Source organism: Psilocybe cubensis, chromosome 10, assembly GCF_017499595.1.
Source record: "Psilocybe cubensis strain MGC-MH-2018 chromosome 10, whole genome shotgun sequence".
NCBI lineage: Eukaryota > Fungi > Basidiomycota > Agaricomycetes > Agaricales > Agrocybaceae > Psilocybe > Psilocybe cubensis.
The window spans coordinates 148682-176187 of NC_063008.1; the positions used below are offsets into that span (position 1 = coordinate 148682).

Below are 27506 nucleotides of genomic sequence, written 5' to 3' on the forward strand. Positions count from 1 at the left end.
CACCCAATCCTCCTTATGATTGGTGTGATATGTAGTTTAACTTGATTGTACTATAACTAGCCCTTCAAAGCGCAATCGTTGCCTATGGTACAGTAGTAAATAAATTACACAAGTGAAGCTCCAATGCTATTGTTGCACCGGATACATCAGGAAAACAGGCGAGGATTAGAAGAGATATAAGATATAGAAGGGATAGTCCACATAATGTACCATTTTCTATCTAACAATTTTTCTCTAAATGTTATCAACTACATGAAAATTTCCTATCAAATCCTATTCAACGAATTTTTTTCCATGTTTTACAGGGGTGAGTTATATTTCTATCAAGTCCAGAAAAACGATGCTCGTGCAGGATCGAACGCGTAACCTTACAAAAAAGGTCATTACAACTGTCAGACATAACCGCCACACCACAAAGGTGACACAAACTATTAAATGTTTAACACCCAAATTATCCCAACAACGCGGTCACGACACAAAATCAAGCCGATAAACGACTCATCACCAAGTTGAATGCGAAACCATAGCCTCGCGAGCCAGGCCTTCTGTGAATCTCGTCTCTTTTCTAGATAAGGCAGGTACCGAGTGATATGTTTGTACAAATGTTGTCTTTATTTATGTCGTCAAACATTGATCGGAGTGCGAAAAGAGAGAGATTCACAGAAGGCCTGGGACAAACGGTTCGGATTTGAGGGAATCCTCGTTTTGTGACTCGGACTTAGTGAAAAAAACGCGATTTGCCTCAACAACAACCTTCCACAACTTAAAAAAAAAGTTGTCTACAGAATCATTTAGATAGGTTTCTTTTACAATAAAATTCATTTTTACAAGGTCACGAAAAAAAATTTTTTTGAGAAAAAAATGACTTGTAATTTGAGCCGAAAAATCATATATCATGGCGCAGGTGAACTGCGTCTAAGATTAGATGGCAGGTCCGGGCGGTTAATGAACCCAGTCTCTGCAGATGAAACAGACAATGAAAGAGACATACCTGCACATCCCACCTCCATCAAAAGTGAACCTCTGGATACCCAGATTGTCCCAAATGCAGTCTCTACATCCTCTGTAGATTCAAATCATGCTTCAGCTTCAGACAGTATGGGCGAGTCTAGCATGCAGGGTTTGACCTTGACATGGATCTTGAGGAAATAGAGGAGGAGTACGATGTTATTGAGGATTCAGAGGATTCAGAATTTGAGGGGGAGGGGGACGGGTAGTGGTCGCAATCGGCGTAGTTGTTCGAATTTCAACAAGTCCGACGTGACAAAGCGTGACTCTGCCAAAACCGAACCGTTTGGCCCAGCCGTTTCTGACGAAACCGAGCGGAGCTCGAAATATGCTGAGTCAGAAACGACTGGTGTACGAGCCTAGCGAAACCAGATTCAACTACGGATACAGCAAAATGACCCCGACAAAGCGCAGCGGGTATGGATTGCTCCTCCGTTGGAGGAGCACTTGTCGGATTCATCTCTCCGCGGACTTGGCGCGGCCGAAATATTTATTCACCCGACAAGTGATCCGATTTAATTTTTCGATCAAATGTTCAAACTCCGACCTACAAGCCATCCCGCGTTTTTCACGTTTAACACAAGTCCCAACTTACCACCATCTCCTACGTATGCACAACCGTCGCAACACAATGAAGACACGACTCGGACGACGCCTGATGCAACAACACGATGTGTTCACCGCAGCTGTAAACATGACAAAGGGCGCGTGAGAGTCGTGAGGGGAGGCCAACAAGGTACGTGCATTCCTTCCACCTCCCTCAACTTGCCACCCTACTCCTACAACTACAGATGACACCACCGCCGTCTCTGCTCGGCTGCAAGTGAGGTACGTGCATTCTCCACCTCCCTTAACTTACCACCCTACTCCTACAATTACAGATCGCACCACTGCCATCTCTGCTCGGCTTTGAGTGAGGTACGTGCATTCCTTCCACCTTCCTAACTACCCCACTCCTACAACTACAGACAACACCGCCGCCGTCTGCTAGGCTGTGAGTGTTATTGTTCTTGTTGATATTGCTCGCTGACATGTACTATTGTAGCTTCAGCAAAACCTGATTAGCTTTCTAGCTATCCTCGCCCGTTGTCAATTCATGCCACCCTTCCAGGAAACTGTTAATCAGAATTGTCTTTGTAGACATGCTACGCTGTCCGTAAAACAGTGTGCAAGTGATCCCAGAGTGACTGGTTTGTTCACATAAGACACTGATCTTCTCAATCGATATGTATTCAAATTTCGCCGACACCAAAACAACTTTCAAAGATCTTTTTGAAGCCGGGTTTTGCCTTATTGCCCAGGCCCCAGACTAAATTAAGCGCTGTTGACATACGCCGCCATCTTTGTCATTTTTACTTACCGGTTCATGCAAGATATCCCGATGTTGGTCGAATAAACAACTCTCATAGATGGAGCGCATGTATCGATCGTTTCCCTGTGACCTAATTTTACATACCAGGATGGAGACAAATAATTAGCATGCTGTGACGGTCTGTACGGTTCCAATACTGGTTTGCCTTTACTGTTAAATAGGGCATTACTCCAACAATAGCACGTTCAGACTCCATATTTAGCATTGGATGGATTAACTATTCTAAATGTTTAGTTTGATAAACTTGACAAACATCCTGCATACTGTACTGCCATTTCTTTTTAGACATGAGATTGCTCAAGTAACCCGGGCTTCCCGGCTTGTCAATGGAAGATGTTTCACGGTGTTCTTTCAGAAATATACCGGCAAGTTATCTCACTACAGATGATATTGTTTACTGGTAAGTCCTACAGATACTCTATAATCAGTACTACAATCAAGTATAGTGCGCTCTGTCCGTCTACATACCCAGATTAAGGTTTAAAACCATTTCCAGAATCTTATTAGAGACCGGATTCAATTCAATTCAAACCCTTTGCTGGAATAACTTATCAAATCATGTTTAATCAATGAAATTGTATCCAAATGAAATCATGGACAAAGTGATTAAAAATAAATTAATCCATCTGCTAATGATTATCGCCTGTTAGAAGCTTTCATATTCATCACATACACATCATGGAGCTACTAGGGAAGAGCGGCGAATCAATGATTCAAAGCATAAGTCAACCTTTCTTTTAATACATGTAGTTTTTAATATTAGAGAGTATCATTGTATAATGATTAATGTTTTGTTTGATGACTTGTTCAGCTCTAAAAGGTGTGATTATTTTGCTACAGTTATATCTTCAGCGCTCTGTAGAGATTGTTTGATCGGATGTAATTACCCCTATTGTTTCTTAGATACATATGTGTGCACACTCATTCGTAAATTAGTAACCATTGTAGCTATCCCACTGAGATGGCATTGCGTTAGTGCCTGAAGCTTGAATAAGCATGGGCATACTATAAATTTCTATGCCCTTATTCCCAGTTGATTCTCATTTTATTAATAAACGACCGATTCTCAGTACGCTCCTTCAGGAAGCATACCAATTTTCAATCTATGCAATAATTTAGACCCACCAACAAGATCACGAGTTTGGGCAACACAAAAATCGACTTCCATGTGGCACGGCAAGCAGCTTACTGTTACCTCGTTTCTGCAGCGATGGTGATCATACCACTGAATCCATTCTCGGTTTTCTTTTACGTTTTCTGGTCTGTTCAATATTATTGTGATGTATCTTGCTTGATTTTACGCTATCCCAAGAAGCACAATGTATAGTTTAGATGGTCAGGCAAGTGACCACCCTTCTTTTAGCTAATTTCTGTCACTTTAACTTCCTTTCGGTGCTACAGTCAGTACTATACATATACAAGTAGGTAAAGCAGCCACAATGCTCATAATATTGGAGGTCCCAGTAAGAGTAAGCTTGATAAACTCCAACCAATTATTCCAGAGGGTCGCACTGATGAAAAACTGATAAAACCCCTACAGATTTTCGCATTTTTTCATTGATCTGTGGAACATAAATTTAGGCGTATATCTGTATAGCTAGAAGCGGTAGTTCTCTACTCAGTTGCTCCTGAAATGTCCTCGGAGATGGCCAATAGATCCACGCAGAACCGTTTAAGGCCATCTCTAACTAAATGTTATTACACATAGTTGCACTTACTGTAATATCGTGCCACAGCAGATATGGTTTACACCAGGAGACAATGGCATAAATTTGGATACCTCAGCCATGGTGTTCCCTGCGGTAACTGCCGTCGCCTTTGGAGACACGATAAAGAAATCACGACGGTGATATCATACAATATCAAACATCATTTTATTTTGTTGATAAGTAACTGACTTATCTTACTTGGGCCCTGCTTTGGCTTCACATGGCTAGAGGCTTGACTGTTTACGTCTACACACATATATATATAATCAAGCGTCTGAGAAGTCGGTCTCCGCGTTTTTGGAAACGGAGGGGACCGCGTATCTTTGCATGGTATTTTGCCTACTAAATGCACTAACAATAAAACAGAATATAAAATGTGGCTGTTTGTTAGCTCCTGTATCGGGTATTAGTACTACAGTTGAACCCCTCTTAACCCATACCTCTCGGTGGACGGCTCAGGGTATGGGTTATCAGGGGTTATGGGTTTAGGGAGGTATGCTAAAAAACAGGCGTGAAAATTGGCGAAAAAATCGTTAAAAATACTCAAAAAATTCCACGATGATAAGACGGATACCAATTAGATACATTTAAGGTACTACTAGCTATGATCTAAAATAATCAGACACTACAGTGTCTTTATTGTTCTGGTCACTTCAAGGTGCAGTTTTCTATTTAATGAGTCCAAAAGTGTTTCAATTGTACGGGCAGTAGGATTGTTCATGTCGCTGATGTATTTGGTAATAACAGAGCGGGGTTGAAAAATTCCTTGCCGAATGATTGCCGAAGTTTCCAAGCAGTGTGTCGAGCCTCCGGCGAAAATTTTTCATTTTTTGTAGCTACGAGGAGTTTTCGGTGGTACATTACCCAAATAAGCCACCGGCGTACTAAATTTTGAAACAAAAATAAAGGTCCCAGCCTATATATGGTAGGTCAAACCTATGGGTTTTGAGAGCGAAGGGGTATGGGTTATGGGTTATTGGTGACTTATGGGTTATGGTGTGCAATTTCCTGCGAACCAACTTGGTGGACAGCCGGGGCTATTGGTTATGAGGGATTATGGGTTTTGAGAGGTATGGGTTAAGAGGGGTTCAACTGTACTTGTATTCTTCAACTTGGCCTACATCATACTGTATTACTATGCTCGTATATTTCGCACGTTTCAAGAAACTTTGAATATCATTTTTGGTACCATTGGACATTCCCACCAGTGAATGAGGATTACGTATATATATATGCCTTTAATCAATAAAACTCTACCGTCCATGAATGTAATGTAGAACTATAATTTGTGTAAATTATCTCATTTTTCTCCAGTAATTTCCATTTAAATATGAACATCGGGTCGGTCCTACAACGGCTTCGGGTGATACAAGACTTATTAAATGAATGCTTCTCATGAATGCCGAGGTAAAAGTTTTCAGTCCTGTCACGCTAAGTGTAGTGAAATCGACATTCCCACCAGTGAGAACGCATAGGTATCAATTCGCAAATCTGTCTCTATGCAATTGGCCATCCGAATGCAAGCCATTTGAAGTAAATCTTACCCATGCGAGCTTTAATGTCATTACACCACTCTCAGGCCTGATATCATGCACATTGGTTTTCCCAGACCACCTTAAATCTACCCGCATAGGGTCAAGCTATATAAAAGCAATATTCTTTGTCTTAAATTCAATAGCACTGCATATGGATGAATTCAATGGCATTTTGGATAGCTGCACATCATCTTGCGGCTATAAAAAAATCCTGCTGGAAGCAAATGATTCCTGGATAAACCAGAAGGAACATAGCAAACGCCGCGGATTTCATCGTGGAATTTATTTCACGCTTTGTAGAAAAATATTATAGGAAACTGTATCCCATCGCACGGACAGATGAAGCACTGGCTATTTCTTTCCAACACAGAAAAGGGGGTGGCCGCAGTCGAAATTCGAACTTGCTTCCTCAAGTATGCATTAGGAAAACTATTTAGGGTGTTTAACATTTGATGTTGCACACGTGGCTCGTTTCCCATGCCTCTGAAAGACCTGTGAACTCCGTTAGGTGTTCTGTGGATGACAAAAAAGATCCGAAGATATTGTTAGCAAGAAATAAAAAGTTTGAATACAATATATCGTGAACCACTACGGCTCTTGAGTGCTCCCCGATTGCTCAGCTTCGCGGAACGGTGCGCAACGTAGCGACGCACAAGCCATTCGGGGTAAAGCTAACATATTAGAAGACATTTTTAATATGTCGATCCAACCGAATATCGTGAGATTCAACTGTCTACAAGAAAAGAGTATCCGAGAGACCTTGTGAATTATAATGCGTGAACTAGGAAGGTCATATTTGGGAGGACGAATTTTATCGATATTCTGCCCCACAATCGCCTATTGACGTAATAATAGTTCTGCCATTGGAACGATCTAGGACTGTCTCTATGACGGCATTATCTTGGGGAGTCAAACGGAAGCCGAATATTTGTCGGTTTTCATCAGGATGCTCCGAAAGTCCCAGTCGCGCCCCTAAAGTGATCGGTCAATGCGAAAACTATCTCTCAGACGAAGGCATACCTATGATGACGGCCCCGACAAAAGAATGATCTAGCACCCAACGAGTGGCAACATTTGCAATGCTTCTGCCGTGACGATCACCGATCGTGCGCAATACAACCAGCAGCGACTGAAATAACTCCCAAGTTCCCCACGCTTTCACTATCATGTCCAGATACTGTTCAGTCCGTCAGTCGAGCAAAACCCTGAAGCGGAGGAAGGACCGCGAAAAGAACCTTTCGCTGAGAGGGCGTGAGATCTCCGGAATACAGATCAGGCTCAGGAGACCCCAGCCATTTATCTGATAAGAAGCCGCCACACTACAAATAGTCAATTTTTGTCGGGCTGAAGATGATGACGCACACGTACCAATGTCCCATATGTTAGAAGCTTGATTCCATGTTTGTGACAAACATCAGCTAATCCGTGTAGAACTCTGGTGTCTATTATCGAGAACTTCGAGAAGAGATCGTTGTGATATGAAATTTGTCGAATATTGGCGTTTGCCTACCTGAACTTGGTTCGAAACGATGACCCCAGGGCCTAGCTCAGTGCATATTTCATCTGTTCTGATTGCATCGAAGTTGCACAAGCCTATGGCTGAAATTTTTCCCTCGTTTCTAAGGTCTGCGAGGTGTATCAGTGCAGTGATGTAACCCTTGTCAGAATAGTCGCCCCAATGAAACTGAACGTGCATTTCTCAGGATATGGGCTAGATTATGTGAATAGATTGCGTACTTGCAACAAGTCAACACTGGTTGTTCTCATGCGCACCATGCGCTCTTCGATGGCAGACTGGACGAAACTTCGAGAGGGAGACACATTCTTGTCGAAAACACACCATTTTGTCGCACCGATGACTTTTTCTGGTGAAGGTAAAGACGCTCGAAACTGGCCCTAGAGTATAGTTGAATGCATGCACATGCAGCCTTAATTCTATAAAGTGACTTACGAAGATCAGTTCTGCACTCCCGTAATGGTCAGCTAGAACAGCAAACCATTAGTACATCATGGAGTTAGCACAACACGAGTGAGTATACCCTTTGAGCAACCAAGAACGCAAGGTATGTCAGATACGCGTTCAAAATCTAAATATATGCGACTGCACCATATCTACATATCCAACGCGTTGTAAGCAAACCGTGTAGTAGTGTAGTACGGACGAAAAATATACATACCAAAGGCCGTATAACCCATATCGACATGGCGTCCCATTCCCTGGCGTACTTTTGAAACTGGTGCACTACCCCAAGCATTGCTGGAAAGCTGCCATAGGCCAACCCAGACTCTTGGGGCAATGAAAGGTCCTAGGCGAAAGGTTTCTTGAGGAGAAAGAGAAGACATTTTGGTATGAAGCTACAAGAACTCCATTAGAGGTTCTTATAACGCCAAAGAATCAATTGACCGGAGCGCGTTCATAAGCTGACTACAAATAAGCCGGAAATGGTCGTGAGGAGACTGGGTTCGAGGCTTCAGCAACTTGCTCATGTCCAAATGGACATGCCAGCGTGACACGGCAAACTAAACGCGACAGGAAACAGACTTTATTCATATTGATGCGGCAGGGTCAAATCTGGTGTAATTCAAGATTAAACAGTCCGCCTTGCGCTACCCGATTTATCGTCCCGTATGCTTCTGGGGAATCGCGCATTCTATGTGCTTTGGCGGCTACGAGAAAATATACCGGCAAACTTCAATAGTTCCGCGGAATCAAATTCGATTACCTTATATTCGAATCTACAGATCTCATACGTTATCCACCCCTGAACCACATTCTTCGAAAGCATAGACATGGGCTCTATATAATGTCGAGGTAAGATAAATACGAGGGTATATCGCACAGTTTTCAAGACATCTTTCCCTAAACCAAAAGTCTCTCAGACCACTTCGTTTCAAACCGACCCTAACCGACGCCATGCCTGCACCCGACGCCACGTTTCGCCATATCGACTCAAAACCTGCCCTTGGACATGTGTATGTCTCTACTGGAGTTTACTTCGACGTGTATCACTAACCTCGTCCAACCAGAAACCTAATGGTTGATACATTCATTGCCAACGCGACTGCTGATGAGTACGTTACCGTTTTGTGTCGCCACGACGTCTGCTCACGTCGCTTTTCTTAGCCTACGTTCTATTGTGAGAAACCTGCTTGCAACAGGTCCCCCAGGAATTACTCCAGCGTTTGCCAATGCAGCACGCCTCCGTCTACGTCAGACAAGCACGAGACCGCTCCCTGACTCCTATTCACTTTTCCACGCGGAGACACGAGATTCACCTGCATCCCCACTACCTCATCTTCACGAAGTTTTGACGCGTGCTCGGTCCATGTACGGTGCTGGACTAGGCTTCTCTAGTCTTGCTATCCTTGCTTCTATAGTGCGCGCCACTATAGGTCTCCGATGGGAAGACGACGGCGATATGGCGGATATCCTCGCCGTCATCGACGCTGACATTGGTCAAGCCATACAAGTGAGTTTCTTATCCCACACGAATATAACACCCGACCTTATCAGACGCCTTCTCAGAGTTCGAAAGAAGAAATCCAAGGAAGTCGAGTCTTGGACTTTGCATCAGCACGTGAAGCGAGGGAAACACTTCGTTGTGCAGTTCGCGACAGTATGGATGATGTGAAAACCTGGGGGGGAGAATTTCCTTTCGAACGAGCTAGCGCCAGTCTAGAGCATTGGAAAATATGAACTGGGAAGTTCATCGTGTATACCTTAGAGAGCCACGTCACCATCTTGCCCAACTGAATACAGTTATGGTGTCTTGTATGTAGCTTTAAAAGTCGTTTGGTTGCTCAATAACTTATGCCTGCTGTGACAACATTGTCAAAAAAGTCAAGAGGGAAGAGTCAAAGAAGCCAAGACAAAACCTTTTCGCCTACTGCGTTCGTCGAACAGACGTATCTCCTTCAAAACGTCGAATACAGAGCACACCAGTTTCGCCAGAGAGCTCCGGAAAAACCAATTAGCGATGTTCACAGATATTAGCGTACCGTGTACATAAACCCGAAGAACGGCAATTATAGACACGTTTTGGAAGTTACCAGGGCGAGAACCACCTGGTGGAGAACAGAGAAGTTACATAGGGCAATGTCGGAAGCGGTTCTCTAAAGCGACGGGAACTCAAACGGGGGCTATGTGCTGCGAGGCACAAGCCTGAGAGGCTGAGACTGCCGGAGGCCGGGCCATTTGATGGGGCTTGGAATCGATATCACCGTTTCAGTGGGTACCGCGGTGCAGGTGATAAACCCAATGCAACTCCATGGAAGTCGTTCCAGAATATGCTTGACCGAAGAGATGCATGGTGTATATAGCGTTCTTCTTTCCCTGTTCTTCGATACTTCATGGGATGGGGTCAAAGGTCGGGGACGGTCGCAATAAGTGTTACTCGGGATCCCGTAAACTTGTCGTAATCAAAACTTCAATTCGATCTCGAATGTTGTTTATTTGTAAATAAACCAAAAAACAAATGTCAAAATTTTTGTGGCATTCAATCGCCGCATCGTTTCAATTGGAGCTCAGTTAGCGGGGTATTCCGGCAGAAGCCTGCCGTCGGAGAAATTGGGACAGTGTATCCCAACATTTGGCGCTCGGAAGCAACAATGGCTACGTGAAGTCCTTTCTTTACCATGACGCCTTCCCATGTCGTTCAGTGTTGTTTCTCATGAGTGTGCGATACACTGTAATTGTAAAGTCAATGATAAGTTGCTTACGCTACATCTCCTATAAAATCCTACATACCAGGCTCCGCGTAGAGCCATTAGAATTTGACATCCCAGTCGTTAGTCAGTAAGCTATTGATACCGAGTAGGGTGTTCCCACTGAATAAGTGACATTGCTGAATTAAATTCTACAGGAGAACTTTGCTTATTTAGATGATTCCGCATCAATTCGAATGAAGAAAATAAGAAGTCCTTCCCTGTTCTGACAGTGCAACATTGAATATAAACTCTTCCTATGTTAAATGTATGAGTATTCAGCTCCGTAAGGACTCTGTGTAGAGCCTCTCCATAATTCATCCTAGCTGTTTAACATCTCATGTATACTACATCCCTGCATAAGTTGGTTGCCACGTGGAAAGCTCTGGGTACGAATCTAGATGATTATTCCGCCAATAAGCGTTTTACGTCGGTAACGATACGTGTGATTCATGAGAAATACTCTGCGGCTCTGCGGGACGCTCGCGCGTCATTTTCCATTTGTTTCTGGTGCATCATTGCCTTTGAAAACTTGTCAATGATTAGCATCCAAGATATAGAGATGGGCGTCTGAAGCTTCGGGATTGTTTGATGAGCCGGATACAACCGATGCATGTCGTGTCTAGACGCCCGTCCATACTGCATTTTGAAGGTCTTGGCGCTTTCCAAGAGGATTGGTGACTGACCAGTGTAGTAGATTTCTCACGTGAAGATAAAAAAAGAAAAGAAAATACGGTCGGGGCCGAGCTTGACTTGTGCCACCAGGGGTAACAGTCTTAGTCAAAGCAACAAGCTGTACTACGTGTACGATGAGATATATCCCGGTTACTTGGTAAATTACCTCACTTCGCTCGTTTTATTGAAACAAGGTTATTATACGCGCGGAACTACTCGCATACGTTATTTTCATGCAAGTATTCTCGGTATGGAAACTTCGTGAGATCCCAAAATGCTCAGCTTAATGACGTTTGCTGCGACGATCTCTCATAATTCCCAATTACAAACATATGTACAACAAGGAACATTCCCCCAACTCGCTTGCTACGCTTTTAAGAATAACTTTCCTGCTTCTCATTGCCCCTCGTTGCCGTGAAAATCAAGATCATTTTAAGTATATATAGATTATAGATTCTATCATAGAAATCTTGTCAGCGAAGACCTCTTAGCCCAAGATAGCCTGGGGGTGTAACTCGAAGAGCACTTCTTTTTTGACCGCCGTCAGACAGCTTCGGTGTTTGTAGGAATGTTCACGAGGAGATCGTAGTAAGATCTGGCTTAGCCGCTTAACGACATGTAGACGATTAGGATCAAGATAGATATCTGCTGCCCTAATACTGCCCTTACTTCTCTCATACACTTAAATGTCGTTCTCATGTTAACCTTCCGAAGCAGTCTGAGCACCTCGTATTAGGTGTTTGTGTTTCAACCTGGACTTGCATAGACGTTAAGAAACAAATACTATTCTATTAATTCACTCATTAGTCTGCGGTATGACGCATTGAAATAAACCAGAGGTTGCCTTGCTGCTCATCAAGCTAGAGAAGCTAGGGAGCATCCAAATTCGCATTCGCAGTTGTTGCAAAACCTTTAACCTTATCAAGCGGACTTTGATTATGATGATTTTTACGGTATATGCCGTGATTATCTGATAAGATAAGCTCCATAAATTTACGGCTATCTACGGAAAACCTGGAGTAAAGTACAACCGGTGCACCCAACTTTGAACTTCCTCCTCTCCACCACATGCAAATTATTAATAAAATCGTCATGACATTCGTGGCTCCTCGTGAGATTACCACTCATTAATGCGATTGCAAGAGAGTGCACCCGAGCTTTTCACTTTACCTTGTCGAAGAACACCAACACGATCTCCTAAGACACGACTCGGAACCACCTTCGGGACTGGGAGCTCCTACGACGAATAACAGCGTGTTCATGGGAAATACGAAAGCTGGGCTTCTCGAACCTTCTGAAAAGGACCGTGAGAGGACAATTCAAAATTCTGCGTCAAGTTCTTTCCAAGTAGACCTAGACGATGCTGAAAAACCTCAACATCTACCAAATCCCAGGAAGTGGGTCGCAGTGATCGTCATCAGTTCCGCAGCCTCATGTGTAACTTGTGCATCCTCGATGGTGAGCACCTTTCTCCAGTACTTCTCTCTTTCAGCCTTATACACCATTCATATCCAGGCAGGGTTCGCGGAGAAAGGGGTCTCGCGCGACTTCAACGTCAGCCAAGAGGTGGCGATACTGTCCATTAGTCTTTTCATTGTTGGACTGGGAATAGGGCCTTTGCTTTTCGGACCCCTGTCAGAAGTTTACGGTCGGAATGCAGTATACAGAGTTTCATATGCTCTCTTTTTCATTTTCACCTTTCCGGTCGCATTCGCCCCACACGTAGGCAAGTCCCTTTGTCATTTGATCAATCATTATTCTTTTGTATACTTATCAATCTTCTGAAGCTGTATTTTTAATTTTTCGATTTATGAGCGGGTTCTGTGGGTCTGCCTTCCTTAGTGTGGCTGGTGGAAGTGTCAGTGATCTATTTGACGATCACACTGTTGCAAGGTTAATCAGTCTCAGATAACACGTTAAGTTTAATTTACAGATCTTCATTGCAGCCCTATGGCCGTTTACACGATCTCTCCATTCATTGGACCGGTTCTTGGACCACTTCTCAGTGGGTAAGTCGCAGCTATCCGGAAACTTCAAATGACTGCGAAATGAGTTCAAAGTTTCGCAAATAAGGTTTATCAATCAGGTAATCAAAATGCAAGATTTATTTTCCGTAAACTGATCCCTTTACAGAATCTTCAATGGCGATGGACATATTACATATTGCTTATCTGGTCTGGGCTTGAACTCGTCGCGCTCATTTTGGTACGTTTACGTACGCCATCAATTTTCTGAGGTTGTGACTAACGTTTGGAACATGCCAGCTAGTGCCGGAAACCTACGTCCCGCTGATTGTGAAACGAAAGGCAATCAGGTATGGCGCATTTTTCCCATGCGTTGAAATATCAAATAATGTATGGTTGAAAGGCTTCGCTCAGAAGGAGAATCGCGATACTGGGCACCTCTAGAACGACAAGAAACAAATTTATCAAGAGCTATTATGATTTCATGCTATAGACCATTCCGTATGTTTCTGTCAAATCCAATTTTAATACTTGTAATCATACATAACTATCTTTTCAGAATTACTTTTGTTCGATCAAATGGCGTTGCTGCTAGATTTATGGTATGTTTTCTATTAAAATTTGATTGATAATCGGGTCTGAGAGTAAAGGGAATCCGCCTACTTTAAGGAATGCTGTGATACTCGGGATATTATATCTCAGTTTCCAGGCCTTCCCTTTCATTTTTGGGGATGTGCATGGATTCAATACACAGGAGACGGGGATGTCATTCTTGGGTATCGGTCTCGGAATGATAATTGGTTTATCTACTCAACCATTCTGGAATAGGTACGGTTTGTCCATCACTGGTGGAGATGGTATCGAGTGCAGCTCATAATTCATTGTGAAGGCTTTACAAACTTGAGGCAGAGAGGAATGAAGGTCGCCTTCCACCCGAGGCACGCCTGATCATGGGCAAATTTGGAGGGATATTGGTACCCATCGGTGAGGTCACATCTTTCTTCTAAACATAGATTGCAAATCTGATTATATCTACAAGGTCTTTTCTGGTTGGCATTCACCACATACAAAGCCGTTCATTGGATTGTGCCTATTATCGCATCCGTGCCTTTTGGCACTGGGATATACTTTGTCTTTACATCAACGTTCTCATACATGGTGACCGCATATAGACCTATAGCAGCGTCAGCTATGGCTGCCAATAGTGCAATGCGCTCGTCATTCGCGGCCGTGTTTCCACTATTCGCAGGAGCTATGTACCATCGACTGGGCACTGTTGGGGCAACTGCTCTTCTCGCTGGATTGATGGCGCTTATGACCCCATTACCGTGAGTTGCCATGGGTCTTGCATGTGAATCATATCTCATTACCCCTGCAGATTCGTGTTCTATCGCATTGGGGCTGACCTTAGACGAAAATCACGATTCGCATATCATGACCAATAATATATTCAGTATTCGATATTGTACACCAAGGTTCCATCCATGGGGAAAAGCCTTACTAATCTCCTGTTTCCCTTGAATTACGACAAGATCATATTGACAGACACGTAGGTAAGTTGGGTTCTCCAAACATATCGAAGAATGGTCTGTGGGTGAGTTTCTGAGGTATATCACAATGTAGTTTCGGTAGATGGATATAATGTGGAAGAGGGGTCATCCGTGGGCCAGCAAGTCGTTGTTCCAGGATCCTCCGAGGTCGAAGAGGGAGCGGCGGTGGTAGTTATACTCGGTCCATAGATGGATGGACTAGAGGTTGTATATGTGGCTTTAAACGTTGTCGTCGAGGAAAGGGAGGAAGAAAACTTAGTAGAGTGCACAAATTAGCTATTGTGTATTTTAGGCGATAGAATCTACTTACCGTTTGGTTTCCCGAACCTAGAGCACATACGGGGAATACTAGTCCTAGTGCTGGAATAAAGGCATATAACACTGTTCTCATTTTGACTTGCGTATTCCTAATGCTCGGAAACCTATTTATAATTCTTTGATCCCTACGTGAAACATGAGCCAGGACCTAATAAGCACATTTAACTTACAGCGTTATCGTTTTGCGAGAAGGCGGCGAGAATTTTCCAAGGTTCTTTCTTCTTATCAATTTCAATGAATTAGGAAAACGCTTCGAGAAGTTCATTTTTTGACATCATTAAATGGACCTACACGCACAAACATCCCATTCTCGACGTCGTATATCCTCAAACGCCTTGGTTATGTCGCTTCAACAAAACCAGGCGCTTTAGAGCTACCAACAGTACCTTCAGTACCAAGCTGAAATATCCGTCAGCGTGATACGCATCTACAGCTTTAATCCGATTCCAATAACCCGAGCCGCATTATATCCCTATTCTATGTACTCATCAATAGTTGACTTGGATATTTTGAAGTCACGTTGGAACTAATAGCGAATAACCTAACACAATTGTCATGTTTTCAATGGGTTCTCGGAAAAAATGTTATCACAATTGTTACATCAAGTTCGACGTTGATAGTTAATCTGTTTAAACTTATATAACTACACTACGGAATCAGCGTAAAGGTCGCCCTGGGAGTGCCGGAGGTAAACGAGAGGGTGCGGGTTCCGGTAACTGTTGTCGTTGAGAGTGATCGAGTCGTAACAGTAGGGAATATATAAGAAGAGGAAGAGGAAGATCCAGTAGATTTTGAGGTGGAGGATGAAGACTTGGTCGTAGACGGTGGCGCAGACGTGGTGGGCTTAACAGAAGTGGTGGGTTTAACCGAAGTGGTGGGCGTGACCGAGGTGGTAGGCTTGACCGAAGTGGTGGGCTTGACTGAAGTAGTAGGCTTAGCTGAAGTGGTGGGCTTGACTGAAGTAGTAGGCTTGATTGAAGTAGTAGGCTTCACAGTCGTGGTAGGCTTTACGGAGGTGGTGGGCTTCACGGTCGTACTTGGCTTGACTGAGATGGTTGTCTTTATCGTTGTGGTTGGTTTAATTGGTGTTGTAGGGGGCTTCACGGACGTTAACGTCGGCTTGATGGGCCCCGATATAGTCTGTTGATCATGATTAGCTCAATATACCACTCCACGCATTATCTACTTACCGGTATCGGAATATTTGCCGCAGGTGCACAAACAGCAGGATAGACCAATGCTAAAGCGACGAATAGAACTTGTAGGTTAAGCTTCATGATTGCTTGAAGGCCTATAGACAATTTCGAGGAATATTTATACTGTTTATTCGTCCTTGGTACACTCACTAGATAGAACCATCTCGCTTATCCCTAGCTCTTGGCCGCGAAAAGAATACGACTATTCTCCAGCGTCCAAGAGCATCAGTTGTGGCGATGCAAATTGCTTCCCACTCAATTTTGATGCGAATGGATCCATAGATGTACACAACAGTGCTCATCCATGACAATTTAAAGACGAAAGAAAATCTATTTCTGCTCTTTGACGCTCTCCAGGCCTGCTAGCCAGGTAGGTGTGCCAATTCTCCGCCTCTGATACTGATCTTGCCTTGATTTTTGAGATCATTTGCCCAGACCCGCCTTATTTGCGTGATCGTATGGATATCGGTCAGTCTCGCACAGGTACACCCGTAATAGAAACAAACGATGTGCAAAAATCGGTATTTTTCTCTTTAAAACAATCGCGAGGTTAATCGCAATTGATATCAAAATGGCGACCTATATCTGTACTTTCCACGAAGTTATTCCAAAAAGTTGGGGTACTATCTCTCCTGGAACTCTACATGACTGCGCAGACGTGGTGCCGTATTTCAGATGGCTAGAACCTCAGAGATCGGAAAGACGATAGAACGTATGGGAAGAGTAAAACTAGGGTTCATAAATGGTGAACCAATTCTAGTTCCATTCATTTTCATAAACACGACCACGGGTTCCTTTCGAAGTTCCTCAGCATCGTAGTCTCCACCAATGAAACGAGCTCGACTAAATGCCCACAAGGTAAAAAGTAGTCATTATGATACATGGAGAACCGGTTATCTATACTGGCTGGCTTCCCTTGTCACATACCAGGTGCAAAGGGGTACGAATTCAATGTGAGAACCTGGGCAATGGCGGAAAACAGAATGACAAAGTACAGCATGTCTCATGCTCTCATCGATATGCACAACTTTACGTTTCACAATATGTATTTCGTACAGACAGTTCGTGTGATAGGTTTTATAAGTAATGAACACTTAAATTTAGCGAGGGCAACGTCGGAGGTAAGTAAACCGACAATTGAGGCCGAGAGCAAAAATGTTATGACGGTGTACACCAGACTAACTATTAAAGGAATAAAATGCAGGGTTTTGGACTATCAGATCCCCGCGCGTCCAACTAAAACTGAGAGATTGCCGCTGTCTCCCAACCGTGGCGTTCTGCGGCGGTTCATGTTTTCGCCGTGCCAGAAATGAGTTGCCAAAAGTTGATTCCCGGTTTCCTTTCATTAAGGCTGCAAAGAGTAACATAGGAGCATTATGTTCTGCACTATAAATATTCGTGGGGTACGGGGTCACCCCTGAGTCCTTAAGTAGGCCATCATGATCACCATTGACAGTGCCTTTACGCCGTGTATCAGCGTCGGGTCGTAATGGAAGGTTCTAAACAGAACATCAAGTTGCAGCACATTGCATGCGGTCCGACCGTTTTTGTGATGACGCCTGCTATAGCCTGCGCCGCAATGATTGATACAATGATAAGGACGATGATAGTTACTTACGGTAGTGCGTCAAAATCAGAACACATTAACTAGAAGACGCGCCTTTCCCAGCATTCAAATCAAAAGCCGGACAACTGACACAAAAGGTACATTTTCCATTTGTGATACTGTTAGAAGCGGATACGGAAGACCGACATATCTTAAGTTTTGTTTTATTAAGCTAATTCATTCGTCGCAAGATGGTCAAGAAGGTCAACTGTGAAAAATTCGACATAGATAGTACCAAATGATTTAGGCAGACTGATGTAGACATAAACTGGAAATACTATCACCAAAAAACCTACCTCCTTGGAGACAAAAATAGTCCCTAAAAACCCCCAAAGTCCACTTCATGCGACATAGTTGCTCAAAGTTGCCAGGCCTGTTATCGGTTGGTTCTCGGACCACCAAAATGGTAAGGAGCTCGAGAGATATTCTGATTGCATTATATTCCCATTTGTTCCAAGTTAAATATACAATAGCAGCAGAGTGTCCCCATCTAAAAATTGTGCTGAATATACTCGCTCGGTTATGTAAACACCAAGCGAGACATATAGGCAAAAGACGGTAATCCTGACCCATTACTTGGGTGCACTTCATATTGGAAGTATCCAAAGCATTGCGTCACTGACAAAACAATCATGCAGAAGGCGCCGATCAAAGGCTCTTTGAAGTTACAGAACAGCTCAAGTATATATGTAGGTCAGAAAGCTTATAACAGAGCCTTCCCCTACGATGTTTAAAAAGAGAGGCTTTGCTAACTCGTACGAGATGTGACAAGAATCCGTAGAATATCCGAAGATTAACCCACAGTGTCCGAGATATTGTCTCCCAAAGCGTTGCAAGAAGAACAATGATCCAAATACGACGAAATAGTACAACGGCATCTGAAGAAGAGTTCAAGCGATGTGAAAACTGGCCCAGGGTGCTTAGAACATGAAATAGCTTGTACCAGGAATTTGGTGTACTTTCTTGTTCTTGCTTTTCGGGTTATTTTATCACAAGCCCAAGGTTGACAGTATTCAAGAAGATTCCAATATATTTCAGACATTTCAAGAGACCGTATGATATGCCCCGAATCGCCAGGACTGACAAGCGGCTGCCATGATTTACCGTTGGGGGCCCGTATGTCTGGTAGCGGCGGCAGGTCTGTTAAAAAAGACTAATTGAGCCGGAGTACATGTAAATCGTATTTTCTGGTTGCCGGAATGGTTTCAGTATCATGGAGCTTACCCGATGGTATATCAATGTGACCGTTCTGGAGGAGCATGATGAAAAGGACCAAAATGCGGCGACTCGGAATTGCAAGTCATTCTCGAAAATTTTAGAATCAGGTGATATATATGAGTCGTGATTGATAGTGTAAGCATATCCCGTGATATGATCAACCAATGAAACAAAAGGCTCAGGTAGATTATTCCAGATGATCCCACGCCACATTTTTCGCACAAAAGCCTCACATATCATCTTGCTTTTCTCCCTCATGCACCCATCCAACTTCTGCTTCAACTCTTCGCACCTCCCTCCGCTAAACGTTTCTTATCTATCCTGCTTTCTCACTGTGCCGTGCTTTTTGATATCATTCGACATCATCGAGCGTGCGCCCCTCTAGATCTTGGATTTTCTGCGCGTAGCGCATTGAAGGGCTCTGTGATTCCATGAAGGCTATCTTGCTTGAAAATCTTGGAGGCCGAATCTGTGATCTTAACTATGCCAGCGTTGGGTTCTATCCACTCCATTTATCTTGTTTCTTCACTGGGACTCGGGTCGATGGAAGGTTATGTGGGAGCGCAGTCCTCACGAACCATTTCCTTCCATACGCTCACCCGAGCCATGCCGACATTCTTTATTGCGGGACGCTATCTTCTAACCAACGTGTCCACCTTCGAAACTGTACTGTTCTACCTCACGTTTACGGCGGCGTCGCAATGGCTTGACATTTGTTTTGCTTATCTCCATGTTTATTGTTGGCTAGTCTCCTCATGGACCCCGCGTACTGTTGACTCGGGGTATGGCTCGGGAACGCGACCTATCCGCAGCACCGTTGCAACGTCTTGCGACATATCTGGGCAGTTCTGGAAGTCCATCAGAATCTACGGAGTATATCAGGCGCGGTGCGGATGGACTACCCCTCCATCGGCATGCTCGGCCATCCTGTTTTCGAGTCTCTTGACAGGTTCTCGACCATCGTTGCCCATTTATTTTTCGTATCTTGTGGTTTCGTCGTCGTTGCTGAAGTATTCGTGCGATGAAGCGGTAAATACGTATTCGGCATGCTTCGGCACTTGATAAGCCCGATATAGACTAGTGGACCGCCACGGACCGTGCCTGTTGTGTACCATTGTTTGCAGGGTTTTTCCGGTTGTTTCGTCGACACAATTGTGCTTTCTCTTAGCCACTAGCACGACATGTCGGCCGTCACTCTGCAGCTAGTCTTTGCGCTTTCCCTCCTCAACAAGTTCGTCCTAGCAGATAATGGCATGGATATGAGCATGGATGGTGCCATGTCGCTCACGGCTGGCCACATGATGCTACCATACCTCCATTTTACACCTGGAGATACCATATGGTTTTTTGGATGGGTACCACAAAGTAAAGGGGCGATGGTCGGGGCATGCATTGGGCTATTCCTTCTCGCTTTAGTTGATAGATGGCTGGCGGCTATTCGAGCCATGGCAGATAGTTACTGGCGTCAGAGGTGTGAATACACTTTTCTGTAGGACGTTGGCCTTATTGACTCTCTGATTAGAGGTCGAGTTATTGCCAGCAATAGACTTAATTCGGCCAAGACGAGCGATGCCCAGAAATCAGTGCTTAACCGAGCTCTTCCTTTCCGATACATCCCTCCATTTATCCTCTCTCACGACGTTGCAAGAGGTATATTGCATGCCGGGCAAATGGCTTTGTCGTTTGCGTTCATGTTGGTCGTGATGTAAGGACACTGGTTATACCTCTCATCGGTGTCAACGGGACTGAGTGATTTTACAGGACGTATCAAGTGGCTTTCATCTTATCTATTGTAATTGGTTTGGGGGTCGGAGAGACTTTATTTGGTCGGTATGGTAGTGCTGCAGCTGCACATTGAATTGCTACGAGGCTCTAAGTCCTAGTGATATTCTTTCTACTCGCAATCGACTGAGCAAACCATCGTAATGTAATACCAATAAAATTCATGAGAGTGGTCGTCGACGGTCGGGATGGACAAAAAGTTTTTCTGACTTGCCTATTTTAGTCATGACCGTGACTAATTTCTCACCGTGACCAGTCACACTGAAAGGACCAAGTCGGTCAGAGCGAACCTTGTCCTCGAACGCTCTCCATCTACCGCTATCGATTTTTTATTGGCGGTACTACATTCTCAAGGGCCAGGGAAGAGTTGAAAATGGCAAATACAGGGACTCCTCCCGTTATTCCAATTGAATTTCAACAATACAAGTCTGTCATATCTGCTTCTCTGCCCATCTTAATGAAACGACTAAAATTCCTTTTGTAGCTCATATGTTGTTGATCCACAGTGGCAACGAAAGTTCTCGATAATCTGGCCTTGTGTTCTTGCTGGATTTATCTTACTGTCACTACCGCACCTTGTGCGATCAATCAAGAACGGTCGCGCGTACTCGACATTCTTTGGAATATCGGAAGATTTATCCGGTGTCGAATATTCGGCTCTTGCTCTGGCCGCTGACCATTCTATGAAGAGGCGGCCATCGACGTCCATTTTCACTAAGCTTGAGAAGCTATTTGGACTTCTAGGGTCTTTTTTCTATTGGACTCTGCCTGGATTCGCGTTGAATGCCGGACAAAGTAGGTTGTCTGGCGAAACCTAACGTTTTGGTTATCTCATCACGCTCTTGTCACGCCTACAGTTGTTATCGTCACAGCCTATGTGGTGACAGTAGTGCTATGTATTGTTCTTGATGCGCCGCTCATCAGCAACTCGAATCGCGCCGGTAGGCCGTTTCCTAGCCCAAAGCCATGGATGTACTAACTTCAATCGGTCTAAAGGTTTCATCGCGCTCGCGCAATTTCCCGTTGTTTTTTTGTTTGCCACTAAGAATTCCGTCGTTTCCCTGCTTTTGGGTCCCGGAAACGGTTATGAGAAGCTGAATTTCATCCATCGGTGGTCCGGGAGAATAATGTTTCTCGGAGGCCTTCTGCATGGATCCTTATGGATTCGAAACCATTTGCAGTACAACATCCCTATCATCGGTCAGCAAAAGGAGACTTCTGGAATTGCTGCTTTCGGGCTGTTGAGCGTAATCGTTTTAACCTCGCTTAGACCCGTTAGGCGCTTTTGCTACGAGGTCTTCTACATTCTACAGTAAGTCCATATGATTGGTAACGACGTTGTTTCACTAAATGGATTATGCAGCATGCTCTCATTTATCGCATTTTTCGTAACTATTTGCTATCACACGATCTACGCGTCACCTTGGATATTCCCTCCACTTGCTTTCTATGGCTTTGACATCCTACTGCGAATGTTCCGCCACCGAATTAAGGACGCCGTCCTGGTCCCAATAGACAGTCAGATGACACTGGTATGATCTATACCTCTACAGTTCAATTCGACACAATGACATATCTTTTCTAAAATGCAGATCCATGTTCCTTATTCAACGTCTGGTTGGATAGCAGGCCAACATGTTCGTCTGCGCGTGTTCTTCTCGGGCCGGATCTTCGAGTCCCATCCCCTCACCATATTCTCCGCACCACCTGAGATATCCTGCATTACGTCGATGCCTCAAGGAGTCTCTTTTGGCGTCCGAGCGTGTGGCGACTGGTCCAAGGCGCTCAACCGATATGCGATGCAGGCAGTTGCCGAGCTTCAAGCGGAGCTTTGCGAAAAGCCCTCGTCTAAACAGGAGAGCGAAAAGTCTGCACCGACTGAGGCGCCCATCCAAGTCATGCTCGATGGCCCATACGGTGGGTGCAGCGTCGATCTCGGAAATTACGAGACTGCGTTGTTATTTGCTGGCGGAACAGGCGTGACGTTTACGCTAGGGCTACTTGATGATATTGTTGGGCGGTGCGTCAGGCTGGGGCGCAAGAACGGCGAGATCACCAGGCGCATCGAGTTCACATGGTGTATACGGTCATTCGGTGAGTATCTTTATTTTTTGGTGCCTTGAATGCGCTCATGCGCACTCGCATATATTATTTCTCCTTTTCGCTTCTTCAATGCTTAAATTTCTTACCAAATCCCATGATGTTATCCAGGATCGATAGAATGGTTTGCCCCTGCACTGATGGATATCGCCAATATGGCCGCGCTTTCCTCCAAGTCGGCCAATCCAATAGAACTTCACATTTCAATATACGTTACGTGTTTGTGTAACCCGGAGGCAATTCCTCCCATTCCCAACTGCGACGTAACGATTATTCGCCCTTCGGTATATCGCATCCTCGCCGATATCACAACACCTCCGCGTCTTTCGTCTACGGCGAAGTCGGAAACTGGCGATGAATTGCCGCCCATAGATGTTGAGAAGAGACAGTCTGCGGTCACGGAGCCGGACTCCGAGATTGGTGAAAGTTTGGGATCCAAGTTGTCATGGATAGAGAACGGGGGTGGTCTCGCGGTGTGTGCCAGTGGACCACAGAGTTTGACGCGAGAGGCGTCAAATGCAGTGGCTCGACTACAGATGTCAGGTCGTGGACTTCAGATCGGAAAAATCGGTTTCCACTCTGAAGTCTTCACGTTATGAATGTGAGGATCATACCCTGTTCTCCAATGCTTCAACTACTCTCCCGATCCATATTTCCTACTTGACAATCTCTTGTGTACAATTATACGCCACCATGCAATACGAAACGATTTCATTTAGCTATTTATCTGTTTTCCAGAAAGTTGAGAACGAACTGCTTCAATTGACTTATTATGAATGACTTCCGGACAGCGCTTCACTCCATCGCTGACTTTTCTGAGTGTATATTCATCCTGTTCAGACAGTGGTGCGAAGTGGCGCTTCGGACGCAATAAACAAAACTTGTCCTCCGTGCCGAAGACCGGCTTGGGAGAACCAAGGTCACAGGCCCTGCGTTCGAACCCCTGCGTGAACCGAAGTTTCAACTGCACCAAACTTTGTTCTCCCCCCTCCCATTCACCTCATGCTTCCCTTTTCCACACATAATTGGTTCTCTCTTTCAATTTTTTAAGCCATAGTTCATACTCAGCCTTCCAAGACATCACGACGATAAACCACTGTGGGTATGATCGTACGACGCATCCGGTTCCGGAACTCGTCGGGTGGGCTTGGGTCCTGGGACGGTGTGGCTACTTGTACTCTGGACAGAGTATAAGTCTTAGCCATATGCCCGATTTCTCACAGAGGGGTTCCACCTTGTGCATAGGAGTGTGATAACTAGAACGCATCGCAGGTTCGTCATCTTCTATGTGTTCTATATCTCCCTATCTTTCCCCTTGCCATGGCTAATGAAGCTGCTTAATAGCAGCCGTTCTTGTTCTTATGAGCAGAAATGCCTAGATATCGTTTCATTATACGTCCTCGTGTCCCATTCTGGTTGATTCAGGAAATCTGCTAGGGCAGTGAATGACATGTGAAATCCATTTTTGGCGCAGTCGCTGATGAAGTGAATGCGAGAGCCTTCGACCACCACTAATCAATTTTGAAGAATCTCCACGGTGCAGCTGCTCTCTATCTCATACACACCATGAAAGTCTTCTGGGCACATTAAGACCAAATCACCTGGCGAAAATCGTGTAACTCGACTACCTAAACCAGAAACATCCCTGTTTTGAACTCCAAATCTCGCATTGGCGTGGGCCGTATCACGCATTACAGAGTGCTTTTTGCCACACCGAGCGTAACTTGCATGGTGCGGAATCACCTGTGTCCGACATGGTCTTTATTGGAAACAGGTAAGCACAAGTTTTTTCCAGCGCGGGTGTACATGTTAAGAATCAGGCTGGGCTGGCTAATGTCTGGAAGTATATCGTCATTCGTGTCTCTTGCTCTCTCATCTACCGTCAATTTCTGCTCCTGTCTCGCTTTCATATCGTATAAGGCTCGTACCATTTCTGTGGGTCATTAGTCCAGTTATCTGTCTTCTTTTGATAGCCTAATTTATCCTCGCCTCAGTGACACAACCGACCAATGCCAATCGCTACTTTCAATTCCCCAGTGCGATTTAGCACATTTTCGAAGAGGCGGTCGAAACTCTCACCAGTGATTGGATATCCAGACGCATTACCTCATCCGCAGCATCACCATCAACATCAATTGGCACACAATCGGCGCCTTCCAGCCCTCCAATTGTGCTCAGACGTTCTTGAGTACATATTCCTGTTGGCCGCGGAACGGGAATACACAACGGATAACCCTCGTCGAACCATCATCTCCTATTCTCACATATGCCACGACTGGCGTGCCATCGTTCTGTCGCTCAAAAGGCTCTGGTCACGCCTTGTCGATTTCGAAGAAGCTTCATGCGAATGGAACTTAGAAATGCTGCGTAGATCGCATCCTCTGCCTATTCGCGTGTCCTACAACGCCACCCTTGCTCCACGCAATGCACAGGTGCTCAAGCTGCAAATGGACTGTCTGGACAGGATCCGCAGCTATACCCTGTGCTGCCCGGACACGGACTGGGACCTCCTTGTCGCGCTGCTGGACAGCAGACCCGCGCCCTCCCTGGAGAAGCTCTCCATCACATGTTGTCGCTCGTTTGGCGCGATCGGCTCCCGGCCCGCCCTGCTTCCAGTATCATTGTTCGGTGGATGTGCGCCCAACCTCAGGCGCTTGTATCTCAACGAGTGTGGGATTGATTTCCGAGCAGCACGGTTCTTGAGATCCCTGACATCGTTACAGGTCGTGGATCTCAGCTACGATATTGCGCCTACGGCTCTAGAGTGGTTAGATATCCTTCAGGATATGCCGAAGCTAACTCAATTATCACTTCAAGGTGCTATATTACCCTCTCAGTATCGACCACAACGACTTGCCCGAATCAACGGCGATCAGGATGGGTACACTGTGCCCATAATTACCAACCTTAACCTTGATGGGTCTCTTTCTGATATTGCTTTCGTAGTGGATAACCTCGTAATGCCTCCTAGTTGTCATTGGACATTGACATGCTCCGATTGCATACCTGGATCAAGTCTCGATCTTCTTATTGACTCTCTCACAAAATTCATTGACGACTCGACGTATATACCCGCAATTTCGACACGCCACCTCTCAATAGCAGCGCAAACCTCTAACATATTCCTGACCAGCGAAATAGCTTCTCCTGGTTCTAACAAAGAGGCTCCAGTGGGATTCTACATCAATCTTCGCACACGCTCCCATACTCAATGGGACACCCTCTTCCCTATAGTCGCATCCGGACTATCAGAAATCATTCCCATCATTACATCCCTCGAACTCGCTCTCCCAATCGCTCATCCATCTTTACTCCCTCTTCTCCGCCGAGCCTCGTCGCTGGACATGCTCATGAGACTGTCAGGGAAACTGTCAAAGACGTTACTTCCTGCGTTCCAGTCGCTCACTCCCACGGGTGGCCTACTGCTCCCTTCATTACGCAGCATCGTCTTCACTGATGACTCTTTAGTCTGGGGGGAAAGTTACCGCAACCTTCTGTCGTTCCTGAGGTGGCGATCTCAGATGGGCGCTCCGATCCAGCGTGTGTTCTTCTTGAGATGCTTTGTCCTCGAAGCCGTCGTAAAGGAACTTAATTCGTTGGGTGTGAGCGTTGAAGGTGCATTGGAAGGACTTCGTTGGCAGAACCTATAATTTATGCACCGATATTTATTCTTAACCTACAATATATTTATCTGTTCTCAATGTTGTACAACCTTCACAGTCAAAATTCATATGACGAGTTCTTTCGGACAAGCGATCATCTCATGCATATAAGCCTAGATAAGTCTTTGGATATACGGAAGAGGTTAAGTTCGTAAGTTACTGTGGTCAAGCTTGTGTCATATAATGGAATAGTGCCTGCAGCATCGTATGACTACTATAGTAGCAAATGAACCCACAATACCACATAGCGTATGAATCAAGGCAATGAGGGAAGCCTGTTTAAAGTATGCAAATGCAGGCGCTGATTTCTGGAGTTCAAGCTCAAAATCATCCGCAAATTTGGACAAGTATCCCAAGAACAGTACTATCGAGAGTCTGACATGAGCAATATGGAAAGAAATTAAATGCGGTGGTAGTTCAAAATTAACTCGTCGACTCACATCAGCCATACGTGAACAACCTCACTCTCCTCATTCGACTCATTTGCTGTACCGGGTGCGATAGTAATGAATGGTTCATCTTCAAGAAAGCGTAATACGACATGAAAAACTATTTCGAGGAGTAGGTTCCATCCCCAGAAAAGGAATACAAACACCCACAAGAACAGATTTTCTAATGTGCCGCTTTCTCCGTTCTTTGAACCTGCATCAGCAAAAGTGACCAGACCCCCAAATGCCTTGGGAGCCTTATAAGGCATGCCAATGTTTTACGTGACACAGTAATGTCACACAAAACATTTGGGCAACATTTGGGAACACTCAAATCATTTGGTGGTCATTTGGAGGCCCCACAAACATTTTTGAAGCACAAAACAAGCACCAAATAATTTCTAGTAACTACAATTTACAAAAAAAAATTTGTACACTGTGCAACCTTGAAGGAATCATTTAACAAAATTAAAAGAGGTCACAAAACATTTGGTTTTACACTTCGGTTATGAGAAATGTTTACAGGACTTTCAAATGCTGATGAAATAATTCATCCACACCAAAATTTACTGGATATACAGCCACATTAGTTCTAATTAGAATTCTGTACAGTTGGTCACCCGGTCTGTACAATTTCTCGACTGTCAACGAAGTCACAATGCGATCAGCGTGAATCGGA

General features: G+C 44.6%; 6 protein-coding genes across 6 annotated transcripts; 4 read left to right on the forward strand and 2 right to left on the reverse strand.

Moving 5' to 3' along the window:
- Window positions 1-6435: 6435 nt before the first annotated feature.
- JR316_0010387 (Aldo-keto reductase YhdN) lies at window positions 6436-7967 on the reverse strand (the record flags this gene model as incomplete). The annotated part of the gene is made up of 8 exons (XM_047896055.1): window positions 6436-6596; window positions 6645-6801; window positions 6860-6943; window positions 6993-7079; window positions 7135-7308; window positions 7362-7520; window positions 7576-7607; window positions 7802-7967. The coding sequence occupies 8 exons, from the start codon at window positions 7965-7967 to the stop codon at window positions 6436-6438; spliced, it is 1020 nt and encodes a 339-aa protein (XP_047744100.1).
- Window positions 7968-8538: 571 nt separating this feature from the next.
- JR316_0010388 (uncharacterized protein) lies at window positions 8539-9321 on the forward strand (the record flags this gene model as incomplete). Its single annotated transcript, XM_047896056.1, has 4 exons — window positions 8539-8597; window positions 8652-8696; window positions 8749-9094; window positions 9151-9321. The coding sequence occupies 4 exons, from the start codon at window positions 8539-8541 to the stop codon at window positions 9319-9321; spliced, it is 621 nt and encodes a 206-aa protein (XP_047744101.1).
- Window positions 9322-12263: 2942 nt separating this feature from the next.
- On the forward strand, window positions 12264-14412 carry JR316_0010389 (Efflux pump atB; the record flags this gene model as incomplete). The annotated part of the gene is made up of 13 exons (XM_047896057.1): window positions 12264-12461; window positions 12519-12741; window positions 12791-12896; window positions 12950-13012; window positions 13077-13089; window positions 13137-13208; window positions 13268-13317; window positions 13371-13468; window positions 13527-13569; window positions 13637-13795; window positions 13857-13951; window positions 14007-14295; window positions 14346-14412. 13 exons carry the CDS (start codon window positions 12264-12266, stop codon window positions 14410-14412), a joined length of 1476 nt encoding a protein of 491 aa, XP_047744102.1.
- A 1071-nt stretch (window positions 14413-15483) lies between these two features.
- Window positions 15484-16112, reverse strand: JR316_0010390 (uncharacterized protein; the record flags this gene model as incomplete). Its single annotated transcript, XM_047896058.1, has 2 exons — window positions 15484-15975; window positions 16026-16112. The coding sequence occupies 2 exons, from the start codon at window positions 16110-16112 to the stop codon at window positions 15484-15486; spliced, it is 579 nt and encodes a 192-aa protein (XP_047744103.1).
- A 3924-nt stretch (window positions 16113-20036) lies between these two features.
- Window positions 20037-23336, forward strand: JR316_0010391 (Ferric reductase transmembrane component 1; the record flags this gene model as incomplete). Its single annotated transcript, XM_047896059.1, has 10 exons — window positions 20037-20326; window positions 20378-20560; window positions 20617-20647; window positions 20906-21063; window positions 21122-21432; window positions 21495-21578; window positions 21634-21949; window positions 22001-22169; window positions 22230-22731; window positions 22849-23336. 10 exons carry the CDS (start codon window positions 20037-20039, stop codon window positions 23334-23336), a joined length of 2532 nt encoding a protein of 843 aa, XP_047744104.1.
- Window positions 23337-24746: 1410 nt separating this feature from the next.
- On the forward strand, window positions 24747-26387 carry JR316_0010392 (uncharacterized protein; the record flags this gene model as incomplete). Its single annotated transcript, XM_047896060.1, has 1 exon — window positions 24747-26387. The coding sequence occupies one exon, from the start codon at window positions 24747-24749 to the stop codon at window positions 26385-26387; it is 1641 nt and encodes a 546-aa protein (XP_047744105.1).
- Window positions 26388-27506: the final 1119 nt, after the last annotated feature.